Source organism: Staurois parvus, unplaced genomic scaffold (genome assembly GCF_062004578.1).
Source record: "Staurois parvus isolate SC_StPar_1 unplaced genomic scaffold, SC_StPar_1.0 ptg000453l, whole genome shotgun sequence".
NCBI classification, from domain to species: Eukaryota; Metazoa; Chordata; class Amphibia; order Anura; family Ranidae; genus Staurois; species Staurois parvus.
The window spans coordinates 1,620,170-1,636,338 of NW_028318249.1; the positions used below are offsets into that span (position 1 = coordinate 1,620,170).

Below are 16,169 nucleotides of genomic sequence, written 5' to 3' on the forward strand. Positions count from 1 at the left end.
CTATATACACTCCATTCCATCTTCCCCCTCCCATCTATATACACGCCATTCCATCTCCCCCCCCTCCCATCTATATACACGCCATTCCATCTCCCCCCCTCCCATCTATATACACTCCATTCCATCTTCCCCACTCCCATTTATATACAGTGGGGCAAAAAAGTATTTAGTCAGCCACCAATTGTGCAAGTTCTCCCACTTAAAAAGATGAGAGAGGCCTGTAATTGGCATCATAGGTAGACCTCAACTATGAGAGACAAAATGAGAAAAATAAATCCAGAGAATAACTTTGGCTGATTTGGAAAGAATTTATTTGCAAATTATGGTGGAAAAGAAGTATTTGGTCAATATGAAAAGTTCATCTCAATACTTTGTTATATATCCTTTGTTGGCAATGACAGAGGTCAAACGTTTCCTGTAAGTCTTCACAAGGTTGGCACACACTGTTGCTGGTATGTTGGCCCATCCTCCATGCAGATCTCCTCTAGAGCAGTGATGTTTTGGGGCTGTCGCTGGACTCCATGGACTTTCAACTCCATCCAAAGGTTTTCTATGGGGTTGAGATCTGGAGACTGGCTAGGCCACTCCAGGACCTTGAAATGCTTCTTATGAAGCCACTCCTTCGTTGCCTGGGCGGTATGTTTGGGATCATTGTGTTGTTGGAATACCCAGCCACGTTTCATCTTCAATGCCCTTGCCGATGGAAGGAGGTTTGCACTCAAAATCTCACGATACATGGCCCCATTCATTCTGTCCTGTACATGGATCAGTCATCCTGTTCCCTTTGCGGAGAAACAGCCCCAAAGCATGATGTTGCCACCCCCATGCTTCACAGTAGGTATGGTGTTCTTTGGATGCAACTCAGCATTCTCTCTCCTCCAAACACGACAAGTTGTGTTTCTACCAAACAGTTCTATTTTGGTTTCATCTGACCATATGACATTCTCCCAATCCTCTTCTGGATCATCCAAATGCTCTCTAGCAAACTTCAGACGGGTCCGGACATGTACTGGCTTAAGCAGGGGGACACGTCTGGCACTGCAGGATCTGAGTCCCTGGCGGCGTAGTGTGTTACTGATGGTAGCCTTTGTTGCGTTGGTCCCAGCTCTCTGCAGGTCATTCACTAGGTCCCCCCGTGTGGTCCTGGGAATTTTGCTCACCGTTCTTGTGATTATTTTGACCCCACGGGGTGAGATCTTGCGTGCAGCCCCAGATTGAGGGAGATTATCAGTGGTCTTGTATGTCTTCCATTTTCTAATTATTGCTCCCACAGTTGATTTGTTCACACCAAGCTGCTTGCCTATTGCAGATTCAGTCTTCCCAGCCTGGTGCAGGTCTACAATTTTGTTTCTGGTGTCCTTCGACAGCTCTTTAGTCTTCACCATAGTGGAGCTTGGAGTGTGACTGTTTGAGGTTGTGGACAGGTGTCTTTTATACTGATAACAAGTTCAAACAGGTGCCATTGATACAGGTAATGAGTGCAGGACAGAGGAGCCTCTTAAAGAAGAAGGTACAGGTCTGTGAGAGCCAGAAATCTTGCTTGTTTGTAGGTGACCAAATACTTATTTTCCACCATAATTTGCAAATAACTTCTTTCCAAATCAGCCAATGTGATTGCCTGGATTTGTTTTCTCATTTTGTCTCTCATAGTTGAGGTCTACCTATGATGCCAATTACAGGCCTCTCTCATCTTTGTAAGTGGGAGAACTTGTACAATTGGTGGCTGACTAAATACTTTTTTGCCCCACTGTACACTCCATTCCATCTTCCCCCCTCCCATCTACAGTCAGGTCCATATATATTGGAACATGGACACAATTCTAACATTTTTGGCTCTATACACCCCCACAATGAATTTTAAATGAAACGAACAAGATGTGCTTTAACTGCAGACTGTCAGCTTTAATTTGAGGGTATTTACATCCAAATCAAGTGAACGGTGTAGGAATTACAACAGTTTGCATATGTGCCTCCCACTTGTTAAGGGACCAGAAGTAATGGGACAATTGGCTTCTCAGCTGTTCCATGGCCAGGTGTGTGTTATTCCCTCATTATCCCAATTACAATGAGCAAATAAAAGGTCCAGAGTTCATTTCAAGTGTGCTATTTGCATTTGGAACCTGTTGCTGTCAACTCTCAAGATGAGATCCAAAGAGCTGTCACTATCAGTGAAGCAAGCCATCATTAGGCTGAGAAAAAAAAACAAACAAACCCATCAGAGAGATAGCAAAAACATTAGGCGTGGCCAAAACAACTGTTTGGAACATTCCTAAAAAGAAGGAACGCACCGGTGAGCTCAGCAACACCAAAAGACCTGGAAGACCACAGAAAACAACTATGGTGGATGAGCAAAGAATTCTTTCCCTGGTGAAGAAAACACCCTTCACAACAGTTGGCCAGATCAAGAACACTCTCCAGGAGGTAGGTGTATGTGTGTCAAAGTCAACAATCAAGAGAAGACTTCACCAGAGTGAATACAGAGGGTTCACCACAAGATGTAAACCATTGGAGAGCCTCAAAAACAGGAAGGCCAGATTAGAGTTTGCCAAACGACATCTAAAAAAGCCTTCACAGTTCTGGAACAACATCCTATGGACAGATGAGACCAAGATCAACTTATACCAGAGTGATGGGAAGAGAAGAGTATGGAGAAGGAAAGGAACTGCTCATGATCCTAAGCATATCACCTCATCAGTGATCATGGTAGTGGTAGTGTCATGGCGTGGGCATGTATGGCTGCCAATGGAACTGGTTCTCTTGTATTTATTGATGATGTGACTGCTGACAAAAGCAGCAGGATGAATTGTGAAGTGTTTCGGGAATATTATCTGCTCACATTCAGCCAAATGCTTCAGAACTCATTGGACGCTACACAGTGCAGATGGACAATGACCCAAAGCATACTGCAAAAGCAACCAAAGAGTTTTTTAAGGGAAAGAAGTGGAATGTTATGCAATGGCCAAGTCAATCACCTGACCTGAATCCGATTGAGCATGCATTTCACTTGCTGAAGACAAAACTGAAGGGAAAATGCCCCAAGAACAAGCAGGAACTGAAGACAGTTGCAGTAGAGGCCTGACAGAGCATCACCAGGGATGAAACCCAGCGTCTGGTGATGTCTATGCGTTCCACACTTCAGGCTGTCATTGACTGCAAAGGATTTGCAACCAAGTATTAAAAAGTAAAAGTTTGATTTATGATTATTATTCTGTCCCATAACTTTTGGTCCCTTAACAAGTGGGAGGCACATATGCAAACTGTTGTAATTCCTACACCGTTCACCTGATGTGGATGTATATACCCTCAAAGTAAAGCTGACAGTCTTCAGTTAAAGCACATCGTGTTCGTTTCATTTCAAATCCATTGTGGTGGTGTATAGAGCCAAAAATGTTAGAATTGTGTCGATGTCCCAATATTTATGGACCTGACTGAATATACACTCCATTCCATCTTCCCCCCTCCCATCTATATACACACCATTCCATCTTCCCCGCTCACCTCTATATACACTCCATTCCATCTTCCCCCCTCCCATCTATATACACTCCATTCCATCTTCCCCCCTCCCATCTATATACACCCCATTCCATCTTCCCCCCTCCCATCTATATACACCCCATTCCATCTTCCCCCCTCCCATCTATATACACCCCATTCCATCTCCCCCCCCTCCCATCTATATATACCCCATTCCATCTTCCCCCCTCCCATCTATATATACCCCATTCCATCTTCCCCCCTCCCATCTATATACACTCCATTCCATCTTCCCCCCTCATCTATACACACTCCATTCCATCTCCCCCCCCTCCCATCTATATACACCCCATTCCATCTTCCCCGCTCACCTGTAACCATTCCTTCTCAATCAATGCTTCAAAGCCACGGATGGTTCTGCATTTGGGATCCAGGATGATCTGGGCTAAAGACGTCACCTGTAATGTGGAATCCATGCCTTCTGAGCCATGGACCAACACTGACGCCCCCTCCCTAACACAAAGACATACAAACATACCATTACTTAGTACAAGACACAATTACTGATACAGATACAACTAATTAATACATGCTGTTGGGGCGCACAACATTCTCATATACAGTATCAGGGCAATTATGAAGTGGTGATTTGACATTTCCGTATAGCTGTCCAATATGGCAGTACGGCTATTTCAGTTATCAATGGGGCATCTCTTGTCACTACTGAATGCACCACAACATCAAGGGAGCAAGATTACTTAGCTGGATGCTTATGGCAGGGGGTCATAAAAGAAAGATTCCATCTCCTGAGATAGGACTTCACCCAGCAGTTTATTTATGGGGGTTATATCTGCCCCAGAAACTTAATTACAGTTCCTGGGAATACAATCACAATCAAACACCCTGAAGATACCCTGCAGTGCTGAGAACATCTGCTTGCTGTCAATCACCGAACGATAAAAGTACAGATTGTAACCTAATGGTGACCTAGGTCAAGGAACTTTCCTACAGTATGATGGCGATGATGTCATCAAGTGCGACATAATTGTAAGAAAAATGCACATTGGATGAAGGACCCTTAAGGGGGTGGTGAGGACAGCAAAATAAGGGGGGTGATGTGAGTATGTCAGCGAAGGTTGGGTCTTGTGGTCTATAAAAAAGGACTGGGTCATAGCCAAACTATTCCTGATGAGCCCCAGCCAAGATACAAGACGGGGAGGATAGACTTTCTACCCAACGTATTATCTTTGCACTTCCTGTAATTTTCATTTACACTGGCTTATGTACTTATTAGTATTTCACATATATATCAGATATTCATTCCTAATGGATGCATTATAGTCCGCTCACCGATCGATGCACTGTGCCGCCAGGCAGGCCGTGGTTAAAATCTCTTTGATGTGGTTCAGCCAGTTAGAGGCCTCCAACTTGCTAAGCCAGCGATCCATGTTATGAGATTGGTCATTGCAGGCCTCTACCAGTTTGATCAAACTTTCCTGCAGGATGTTAAATCTGAAACATAAAGAACACAAAAAACATAGAAAAAGATTTAAAAAAAAAAAAAAGAAAAAAAATATTTTTTTCATGAGAAATCTGAGTCTCCTTTGCATCTCCGACTAAAGGGATTGTAAACATTTTTGAACTGCTTTCTATGGCAGCCTTTTTCAACCTGGGGTGCCTTCAGGCTTCTTCAGGGGTGCCTTGGCAAAATGCCTAAAAATTGTGTACAAGCCAGCCTTTTAGGTACACAAAACTAGAGGTTTTCATTGTGCCCCATTACAATGCTCTAGTCGCGCGACATAACCAATGATGTCATCAGTTGATAAGGAGGACGTCAGGCACATGCACAGCATCCTTGTTTGCCCCTCCCCCGCCCCTTTTTGTCCACACTGGGGTCACACTTGCTGAGTGAGAAACTGAGGGAGCAGAGAAACAATAGAATACTAGTCAGTACCAGTGTGCAAAAGTGTATTTGCTTTGGACAAATAAATCACCTCTACCAGTCCTACATGTGTGGATGTTGTTGCGTTCTGTAAAACTATTTGTTTAGTTTTTTTACATTTTGTAATGGGTGCCTCAAGATTGTGCGGAATTTTAAAAGGTGCCTCAAGATTGTGCTGAATTTTAAAAGGTGCCTCAAGATTGTGCGGAATTTTAAAAGGTGCCTCAAGATTGTGCGGAATTTTAAAAGGTGCCTCAAGATTGTGCGGAATTTTAAAAGGTGCCTCAAGATTGTGCGGAATTTTAAAAGGTGCCTCAAGATTGTGCTGAATTTTAAAGGGTGCCTCAAGATTATGCAGAATTTTAAAGGGTGCCTCAAGATTGTGCGGAATTTTAAAAGGTGCCTCAAGATTGTGCTGAATTTTAAAAGGTGCCTCAAGATTGTGCGGAATTTTAAAAGGTGCCTCAAGATTGTGCGGAATTTTAAAAGGTGCCTCAAGATTGTGCGGAATTTTAAAAGGTGCCTCAAGATTGTGCGGAATTTTAAAAGGTGCCTCAAGATTGTGCTGAATTTTAAAAGGTGCCTCAAGATTATGCAGAATTTTAAGGGTCTCTCAAGATTGTGCGGAATTTTAAAGGGTGCCTCAAGATTGTGCAGAATTTTAAAGGGTGCCTCAAGATTGTGCCGAATTTTAAAGGGTGCCTCAAGATTGTGCAGAACTTTAAAGGGTGCCTCAAGATTGTGCCGAATTTTAAAGGGTGCCTCAAGATTGTGCCGAATTTTAAAGGGTGCCTCAAGATTGTGCAGAACTTTAAAGGGTGCCTCAAGATTGTGCAGAACTTTAAAGGGTGCCTCAAGATTGTGCCGAATTTTAAAGGGTGCCTCAAGATTGTGCCGAATTTTAAAGGGTGCCTCAAGATTGTGCCGAATTTTAAAGGGTGCCTCAAGATTGTGCAGAACTTTAAAGGGTGCCTCAAGATTGTGCCGAATTTTAAAGGGTGCCTCAAGATTGTGCCAAATTTTAAAGGGTGCCTCAAGATTGTGCCGAATTTTAAGGGTGCCTCAAGATTGTGCCGAATTTTAAGGGTGCCTCAAGATTGTGCCGAATTTTAAGGGTGCCTCAAGATTGTGCCGAATTTTAAGGGTGCCTCAAGATTGTGCCGAATTTTAAAGGGTGCCTCAAGATTGTGCGGAATTTTAAAGGGTGCCTCAAGATTGTGCCAAATTTTAAAGGGTGCCTCAAGATTGTGCCGAATTTTAAAGGGTGCCTCAAGATTGTGCCGAATTTTAAAAGGTGCCTCAAGATTGTGCCGAATTTTAAAGGGTGCCTCAAGATTGTGCCGAATTTTAAAGGGTGCCTCAAGATTGTGCCGAATTTTAAAGGGTGCCTCAAGATTGTGCCGAATTTTAAAAGGTGCCTCAAGATTGTGCCGAATTTCAAGGGTGCCCTCAAGATTGTGCCGAATTTTAAGGGTGCCTCAAGATTGTGCCGAATTTTAAAGGGTGCCTCAAGATTGTGCGGAATTTTAAAGGGTGCCTCAAGATTGTGCCAAATTTTAAAGGGTGCCTCAAGATTGTGCGGAATTTTAAAGGGTGCCTCAAGATTGTGCGGAATTTTAAAGGGTGCCTCAAGATTGTGTGGAATTTTAAAGGGTGTCTTAACTGAAAAAAAGTTGAGAAACACTGTGCTATGGTATAAAAATACAAATTCCAATTTAGATTTGCATCCCTGCTGAACAGTTACAACAAAAAAAGCAAAGTAGTGAAATTTAATATAGGATTTTTGTATTCACCGTAAAAAAAAAAAAAAAAAAAAAATCCATGTCATAACCACTTGACTTCCGGGGGGCTTTCATGACCACTGCACTTTTTGCTATTTAGCTCTATGCTATTTTAACTGGCAATTGCGCTGTCTTGCAACACTGTACCCAAATGAAATTTATATAATTGTTTTCACACAAATAAAGGATTCTTTTGGTGGTATTTGATCACCACTGTTTTTTTTTTTATTATATAAATGAAGAACATTTTGAAAAAAAACAAAACAATAGTTTCTTATTTTCTACTTTCTGGTATAAAACATATCCAATAAAAAAAAAAATAAAATGAATAAATGTATTCATAAATTTAGGCCAAATGATTTCTGCTACATGTCTTTGGTCAAAAAAAAGTCAGAATAAGCGTATATTAATTGCTTTGTGCACAAGTTATAGCGTCTACAAAATATGGTATATATACTGGAATTTACGCAGCTAAGCTGCTATACTGGTAATAGTGATGATCAGCGACTTATAGTGTAGTGGGCAATTTGGTGCTAGCTGACGCTGGCTGGGAGGTACACTGACATCAACAGTGACACTAATACAGTGATCATTGCCAATATTGTACATTGTACGAATGTCACTGGATGAAAGAGGTTAACATCTAGAGGCAATCAAGGGGTTAACTGTGTGCCTAACAATGTGTAATGTGTGCTGCTTTTACTAAGAGACTTGGCTGTTTTTTTTCTCCCTGCTTAGCAGGGAGAAGAAACAGCCAGACTGCTGCTCTGAATACCAAGCTACAAAGTCAATCAGCACGTCCTGTCCATAAATTATTGGCCGGGACTTGCTGACAAAATTCCGCTGTGTCTAACCACAGTGAGGGGCAGCAGGAGGTGCCAAGCCTGCAGCTGCTGCCTGGTCACAGTAAATCTACTGTGACCGGGTAGCAACTCTTAAAGTCTAAGAGTTCTTAGAGTCCCCTGAGAGACAAAGGAATTTAGATACAGTAGAGTTATTCAGCTGACTACAGGATGACTGGACAGAAAAATTGTAAGGCAGCCCCCAGTATAACCTCCCTCTGCCAAACAAGACTGTTCCTAAAGAAATGAACAAATACACAGGGGGCAGGAGCTGTGTCCTTCAATATACTCCAAGAAATGTGTTTTATGATAAGTACAGAAGTCACATTTTCTTTCCACTATATTGAGAGACACCAGGGATCAGGTTGTGACGTGACAACAAAAAGAAATCCAACTAAGGAGTGGGCATCACAGCAAAAAACAGGCCTCATTAGGAGGACTTGGGACTGTCTGCAGCCAAGGAGATGCCTAAAGTAACAAAACCTGAGTTGAAGAATGAATGACTGAGAATACCCCCCCCCCCCACTACTAGATAGGAGAACCTACTACCACGACAAAGGGAAGAACACAGGATCAATCTCACGTCCCAGAACAAAATGGAGATGGCCACTGCCTGAGGGGAATGACTTCACAAGGAAGAGAAAAAACAAATCTGGAGTCAGAAAAAAGTTCACCAATCAAAACAGGAGAAATAATTCTGCAACAATTACCAACAACCTAATGTGGCCATTTGCAAAAGCATGTGGAGAAGCCCCAGAAGACACAATATAGGTTTCAGGGAAAGGAAAGAAAAAACAGACAAGTAGACACGAGCCAGGTTTGCCTAGGGAGGCCAAAGGTCTCTCATCTCCAACCATACAGGTCAAGGGCAAAAGACTTGTTGACTAAAGAAGGATGTCTAGCCAGATAACCAACCTTGCTATGTGAGGTAGACCAGAGAATGTATGGTATTAGTACACCTCAATAACTCTCCCCCCCCCTTCCCCAGGACGTGAAGGGGACCCTGAGCCCACTGGAGAACCCAAGGGTTTGATCCCACAAAGTTAATGTGACAGGGGAAGAAGGTGCATGGAAGTCACTGCCACAAGGGCTGGAACAACAACTTATCCTCAGAATGGTGAGCTGGAGACCACCAAAAGAACAGGGTGAGAGCTAAAACATTCTCTCCTACACTCCTAGGCGACACTGGGGCCTGAAGAGTCTGGCCAAAAGTATTCAGCTATAGATCTAGGAAGCTCCTGATTCCCATAGACGTACAAACAGCCATGGAGCGAGGGACAGGAATGTTAGCCCAAAGGGCAGGAGAGGGAAAGAGATCTGATTGAAGAGATCTGAGGGACCTTCCACAGCCAAGTACCAAGTAGGGAGGATCAATCCAATGGAAAAGAGGTCCCAGAAAGTCCTTCAAACCTAACCCTTTCCCAGCAGAAGTCACCTGGAGCAGGAACCTAGGTGTCCCTCCTGCTGACAATCCAAGGATACACAGGGCTCTCCATCTCTAAACTCTGCAAATCACAAAGGATCGAAGGTGCACCTAGGTGCTCACACATCTTCTTTAACTACAACTTTTTAGACATTAAGCACTTTAGGAGGACTGTTTAGGGGTCAAATAACCCTCCCAGTCATTTTTTTTATTGTAGGCCTGTACTTTTCTGGAATAACTCACTGAAATCTGTCCGAACAAGAGTCTAGTAAACATCCCGGGTATGTTAAAATTTGAAACACGAAATCATAAATTATAATTTAATAAATAATCATAAAAAATAATAATATAATAATAAAATGTAATTCAATAATATAATCAAACCAAAAACACTGAAATTTGAAATAGAACGCCAAGTTCGCACATAACTGAGCTCAGTCGCAGAATCTTTTTCAGTGTCTGATGACAAATTTCCCCACCAATCATTATCACTCAATTCTGCAAGTGGTTCTGATTTACTATCGCTGTTCTCTAGCTGGTCTAAAACTGCTTTTGACCTAAAGGGACGCTTTTTGGACGCCATGGACGTTTCTCAGTTTCCAGGCAGAAAGAACAGTAAAAATGCAGGCAGGGCACAGGACAAAGCACTCGGGACAAAATGTATGTGAAATGGGTTGAAACAGCAATGTTTTACTATGTGATTTTAGTGTATTTAGTGAATGTCGCTTTTTGACATTTTTAAATTTCCCGCCAGTTCCGTCCCCGTATGTCCCGACGCTCACAGGGGACGGAACCCGGAAGACAGATGCCGGCATCGGCCGGAGGACATTGCCAGGTACACTGCAGGAGGGACATCGCGGGAGCAAAGGACAAGTGCAAAAGAGATCCTGGAGCAGCGCTGCAGGGTATTCCCGAGTGTAGCTCGGGGTTACCGCTTGTGGTGCTGAAACTTTACCCCGACCTACACTCGGGAATACCGCCAGGGAGGTTAAAGTGTACATTACCCCTTAAAGTGAAATTAAACCCACGCATAAAAAAAATAAAAAAATGCCCTCTGATTGTATGTGCAGCATGTTAGCACATTATGGCAGACATACCCAAGTTATCCCCTCCAGCGATGCAATGTCAGTGCTCTCGGCTGTCATAGATGATTCCATCTTCTCCTGGACTTCCTTTCAGGTTCTGACTCTTCGGTCGTTTGATTGGCCGAGCTGCAATGATGTCACTCCTGTGGGAGTCACTTCATCATGACACAGAGCAGTGCCATAAATGTACGCCGAACTGCTTGTGTGTAGCTCAGTGTATACACTGTAAACACTGATAGGCAAGGAGAAGGGTTCTGTCATAAAACTCCAGCCTGTTAATGGTTTCTTTATTTTTTTAGGTTTCATTTCACATTGAATAAAATGTTGGTGACTAACTCTCTGCAATCTCAGATTAAGCTGAGCAAACTGTAGGAGATATCCTAAGGCCATAACATACATGGCGATCTAGCCAGTCCTCTTAGCAAACAACCCCTTTCATGTTTGTTAGTGACCACGGTGGGCACAGAAGTGGACCTGTCTTGGTGTGGTCAGTTTGCATCTCTTTTTCTAATGTGAAAGTTACAGGACACCAATTTTATGCAAGGCGTACATCCCTGCCTACTGTCCAAGATTGTAAGGTCTCCTGGGAGCTGTAACCTCCTCCGATTCATGGATCGGGAGTTTCCTAGATGCATAGAAAGGAACAATCAGGGTGGTCATAGACATATATAGATATACTGTATATTGCAGGGTCTCTAAACTTTCTAAACAAAAGGACCAGTTTACTGTCCTTCAGACTTTAGGTGGGCCAGACTGTGACCACTGTGAGTAGATGCCCCAGCATCAGCGGAAGAAGGTATCAGCCTTGATGGTCAGTGGGAGTAAATAAATTACACAGAATCTGTGGTCAGTAGGAAAAGGAATGATGCCCTATCGTTGGTGTCAGTGGAATGAATGGTGCTCTATCATTGGTGTCATTGGAATAAATGGTGCCCTATCATTGGTGTCAGTGGAATAAATTGTGCAACATCGTTGGTGTCAGTGGAATAAACGGTGCCCTATCATTGGTGTCAGTGGAATAAATGGTGCCCTATCATTGGTGTCAGTGGAATAAACTGTGCCCCATCGTTGGTGTCAGTGGAATGTTTGGTGTCCTATCATTGGTGTCAGTGGAAGGAACAGTGCCCTACTGTTGGTGTCAGTGGAAGGAATGGTGTTCCATCACTGGTGTCAGTGGTAGGGAGAGTGCCTTGCATCAGTGGGAGAAAAAAGGAGCCATGGGGCTCAGCTGAATTTACCTTTCAATGGATTTGTGGATTCTCCTCCATTGTGGGTAGTATGCTTCCTGCTCAAAGCCGCCCCCCCGGGCTCTGGCTTGCTGTGCCACATTCAGAGTACGGGTGTCGATGATGTAGCCACGCTTTCCTGGTCTTAACGTGGCGTTTATAAGCTTTTCGTCTTCCTTGCAGCGCCTGTTGTTGGTCCCGGTGAGAGGCTGACTGCTGCGCATCATCACCTGCAGAGAAGACGATCCGCAAATCGGTTAAAACGGAACTCCATCCTCCCCATTTCTAGTACATCCTCTCCTGTGCTGAAACTGATCAATTTTAATTTTTTAGCAAACTTGCATCTCCACAATATAGACCTTAAAGGTGAAGCAACTATCTTGATCATCATCATTCCCCGCTCCTCCTGATCCCTACAGTTGTTGGGCCACCTCTCACAGCTATTAGCTTTCACTTCTATCAATCAATTTTGCTCTTCATCATGTGAGGGTGTGATCCTTAGGGTTGTAGTCTGTCACTATACTACTGTTCCTGAGCATTAAATGAAAGAACATATCCTAGGCATCCATTTAAACCCATGCATGCTCCTCCCTACTGCCCACTGGGTGCTGTAAACTTTATCTGTGCAATCTGCTGATCAGCAGATTGCACACCTATAGTCTGCAGCACCCAGTGACTAGCATAAAAGTGCATGCACATCTAAATGGATGCCTGGTAAGTGTTTTTTTTTTACATAATGCTTGAGGCAGGGGGCTGTGATGTTTACAGTAGCCTGCAGGCCAGCCCCTCCACCAAACTCAATCTTTTTTACTTTTTGTTAATCACATAGGGAACAATGTTCTCTAGGTGATGATTTTGGTGACAGGTTCTCTTTATTGAGACATCCAGCATCCAAAAGACCCTGGATGTCTCCCCTGTATTACACTGAATGTAATGCAGTGCACATCGCACCGCATTACATTCTTTCTCTCAACAGGAACCCGGAAGTGACATCACATCATCACTTCGGGGGTCAAGACAAGAAGGGGAGGAGGAGACATGTCCACTCTCCTCCCTCCACTCTAGCTGACGAAGTGGAGCCCAGGAGATAGTGGGCGGGGGGAGGTTCACGCAGGGGAGAGCGGAGGCTGGCACTGTGTGGAATCAATCGGCGGTAGCGCTGCCGCCATCTGTTTCTGATAGGTGAGCCATGCTGCTTGCCCTGAAGGTAAGAAAAAAAAAAACCTACCTGCCTGGCGCCCCCAACTACATGTCCTGGGCGTCGGATGATAGGAATTCAACAACCCTGCATGAGGCTATACCTGGATCCTACAGAGATTGCACAGGCAGTCCAACTCCTCCAGCATGGCACATCAATATGTGACATTGTCAGAAGGTCTTAAGAGCATAGAGGAGATTCCAGGAGACAGGCAGTTACTCTAGGAGAGCTGGACAGGGCCGTAGAAGGTCCTTAACCCATCAGCAGGACTGGTATCTGCTCCTTTTTGCAAGGAGGAACAGGATGAGCACTGCCAGAGCCCTACAAAATGACCTCCAGCAGCCACTGGTGTGAATGTCTCAGGCCACCCTCATGAAGTCTGTTTCTGATTGTTTGGTCAGAGGGCCCGACGTCCTCTAGTGAGCCCTGTGCTCACTGCCCGGCACCATAGAGCTCGGTTCACATTTGCCATTGAACACCAGAATTGGCAGGTCCACCACTGGTGCCCTGTGCTTTTCACAGATGAGAGCAGGTTCACCCTGAGCACATGTGACAGACATGAAAGGGTCTGGAGAAGCCGTGGAGAACATTATGCTGCCAGTAACATCGTTCAGCATGACCGTTTTGGTGGTGGGTCAGTGATGGTCTGGGGAGGCATATCCATGGAGGGACACACAGAACTCTACAGGCTAGACAATGGCACCCTGACTGCCAATAGGTATCGGGATGAAATCCTTGTACCCATTGTCAGACCCTACACTGGTGCAGTGGGTATTGGGTTCCTCTTGGTGCACGACAATGCCCGGCCTCATGTGGGGAGAGTATGCAGGCAGCTCCTGGAGGATGAAGGAATTGATACCATTGAATGGCCCCCACGCTCACCTGACCTAAATCCAATAAAACCCCTTTAGGATATCATGTTTCGGTCCATCCGACACGGCCAGGTTGCACCTCAGACTGTCCAGGAGCTCAGTGATGCCCTGGTCCAGATCTGGGAGGAAATCCCCCAGGACACCATCCGTAGTCTCATTAGGAGCCTCCCCCGACGTTGTCAGACATGCATACAAGCACGTGGGGGTCATACAAACTACTGAGGACCATTTTGAGTTGCTGTAATGAAATTTCAGCAAAATGGACTAGTCTGCTACATAATTGTTTCACTTTGATTTTCGGGGTGTCTTTGAATTCAGTCCTCTGTAGGTCGATCATTTTCATTTCCATCAAACTATGGGGCATCCTTACATTCCTAACAACTTACCCAGTCCATATCAGTATAGAGATCCAGCAGGAGATTTTCCCCATTGAGATCTGATGTGTTCTCAAAGTGTTCTTTTAATATTTTTGAGCCGTGTATGAATGTGAATTAGAGACCTTGTGACATGAATACACAGTGTGTGTGTATACACGCACACACACACACACAGTTGTGTTCAAAATAATAGCAGTGTGTTGAAAAAAGTGAATAAAGCTCAAAATCCTTCCAATAACTTTTATTTCCATCCACACAAATGCATTGGGAACACGACGCATTCTATTCCAAATCAAAACATGAAGAAAAATAGATCAAATTTGTGTTGTTCCTCTAAAAAAAGTGAAGAAAAGTGAATATTAGGCTGTTCAAAAAAATAGCAGTGTTTGTATTCTTCTTTACAAACTCAAACATTCACTATATAAACTGAAAAATGTTTGAAGATTTTGCTTTCCTTTGAATCACTTAATGAATATTTGGTTGTAGTCGCACTGTTTCTGAGAACTGCTGTACATCTGTGTTGCATGGAGTCAACCAACTTCTGGCCCCTGTGATCAGGTATTCCAGCCCAGGATGATTGGACTACATTCCACAGTTCTTCTCTATTTCTTGGTTTTGCCTCAGAAACTGCATTTTTGATGTCACCCCACAAGTTTTCTATTGGATTAAGATCCGGGGATTGGGCTGGCCACTCCATAACGTCAATCTTGTTGGTCTGGAACCAAGATGTTGCACGTTTACTGGTGTGTTTGGGGTCGTTGTCTTGTTGGAACACCCATTTCAAGGGCATTTCCTCTTCAGCATAAGGCAGCATGACCTCTTCAAGTATTCTGATGTATTCAAACTGATCCATGATCCCTGGTATGCGATAAATAGGCCCAACACCGTAGTATGAGAAACATCCCCATATCATGATGCTTGCACCACCATGCTTCACTGTCTTCACAGTGTACTGTGGCTTGAATTCAGTGTTTGGGGGTCATCTGACAAACTGTCTCCGGCCACTAGACCCAAAAAGAACAATCTTACTTTCATCAGTCCACAAAATGTTGCACCATTTCTCTTTAGGCCAGTCAATGTGCTCTTTGGCAAATTGTAACCTCTTCAGCACATGTCTTTTTTCCAACAGTGGGACTTTGCGGGGGCTTCTTGCAGATAGCTTGGCTTCACATAGGCGTCTTCTAATTGTAACAGTCCTCACAAGGAACGTCACACCTTCTTTCATCTTCCTGGAGCTGATTGTTGGCTGAGTCCGCGCCATTTTAGCTATTCTTCTATCCATTCGAATGGTAGTTTTTCGCTTTCTTCCACGTCTTTCAGGTTTTGGTTGCCATTTTAAAGCATTTGCGATCATTTTAGCTGAGCAGCCGATCATTTTCTGCACTTCTTTATATATTTTCCCCTCTCCAATCAACTTTTTAATCAACAATGTCTGGAACGACCCATTTTCCTCAGAATTTCAGAGAGAAATGCACTGTAACCAGCATGAACAACATTTGCTGCCTTCCTTCCTTAAATAAGGGCAATAATTGCCACCTGTTTTTCAAAGAATGAATGACCTCACTAATAGAACTCCACACTGCTATTATTTTGAACATGCCCCTTTCAATTAGTGATTCAATTACACAGAATCAGCAGCATGCATGTCATGACTGTTGGGTCTGTTGGATTTCTATTACTCTACTATACCTAATAGTAAATTATTTGCCATGTAGAAATATAATTTCTACCAAAAACAGTGATTGATCAGGTTAGTGATGTCTGACTGCTATTCTGCTATTATTTTGAACACAACTGTATATATATATATATATATATATATATATATATATATATATATATATATATACAGTTGCAAGAAAAAGTATGTGAACCCCTTGGGATTCCGTGGAGTTTTGCATGAATTGGGCCTAAAATATGCTCTGAACGTCATCTAAGTCACAACA

The 16,169-nt window shown here is 43.5% G+C and overlaps 1 protein-coding gene and 1 long non-coding RNA gene across 2 annotated transcripts in view; one reads left to right on the forward strand and one right to left on the reverse strand.

Moving 5' to 3' along the window:
- LOC149453067 (uncharacterized) overlaps window positions 1-16,169 on the forward strand; it is a 61,011-nt gene that overhangs the window by 37,827 nt on the left and 7,015 nt on the right. The gene's annotated exons all lie outside the window — the stretch shown is intronic.
- Window positions 1-16,169, reverse strand: part of MTMR9 (myotubularin related protein 9) — a 39,421-nt gene that overhangs the window by 7,787 nt on the left and 15,465 nt on the right. The window contains exons 5-7 of the mRNA XM_089688751.1: window positions 11,789-12,006; window positions 4,828-4,989; window positions 3,849-3,990 (exon numbers count right to left, since the gene is read on the reverse strand). Of these exons, the coding sequence (XP_089544877.1) occupies window positions 3,849-3,990; window positions 4,828-4,989; window positions 11,789-12,006 (522 nt within the window). The remainder of the gene's footprint in view (window positions 1-3,848; window positions 3,991-4,827; window positions 4,990-11,788; window positions 12,007-16,169) is intronic.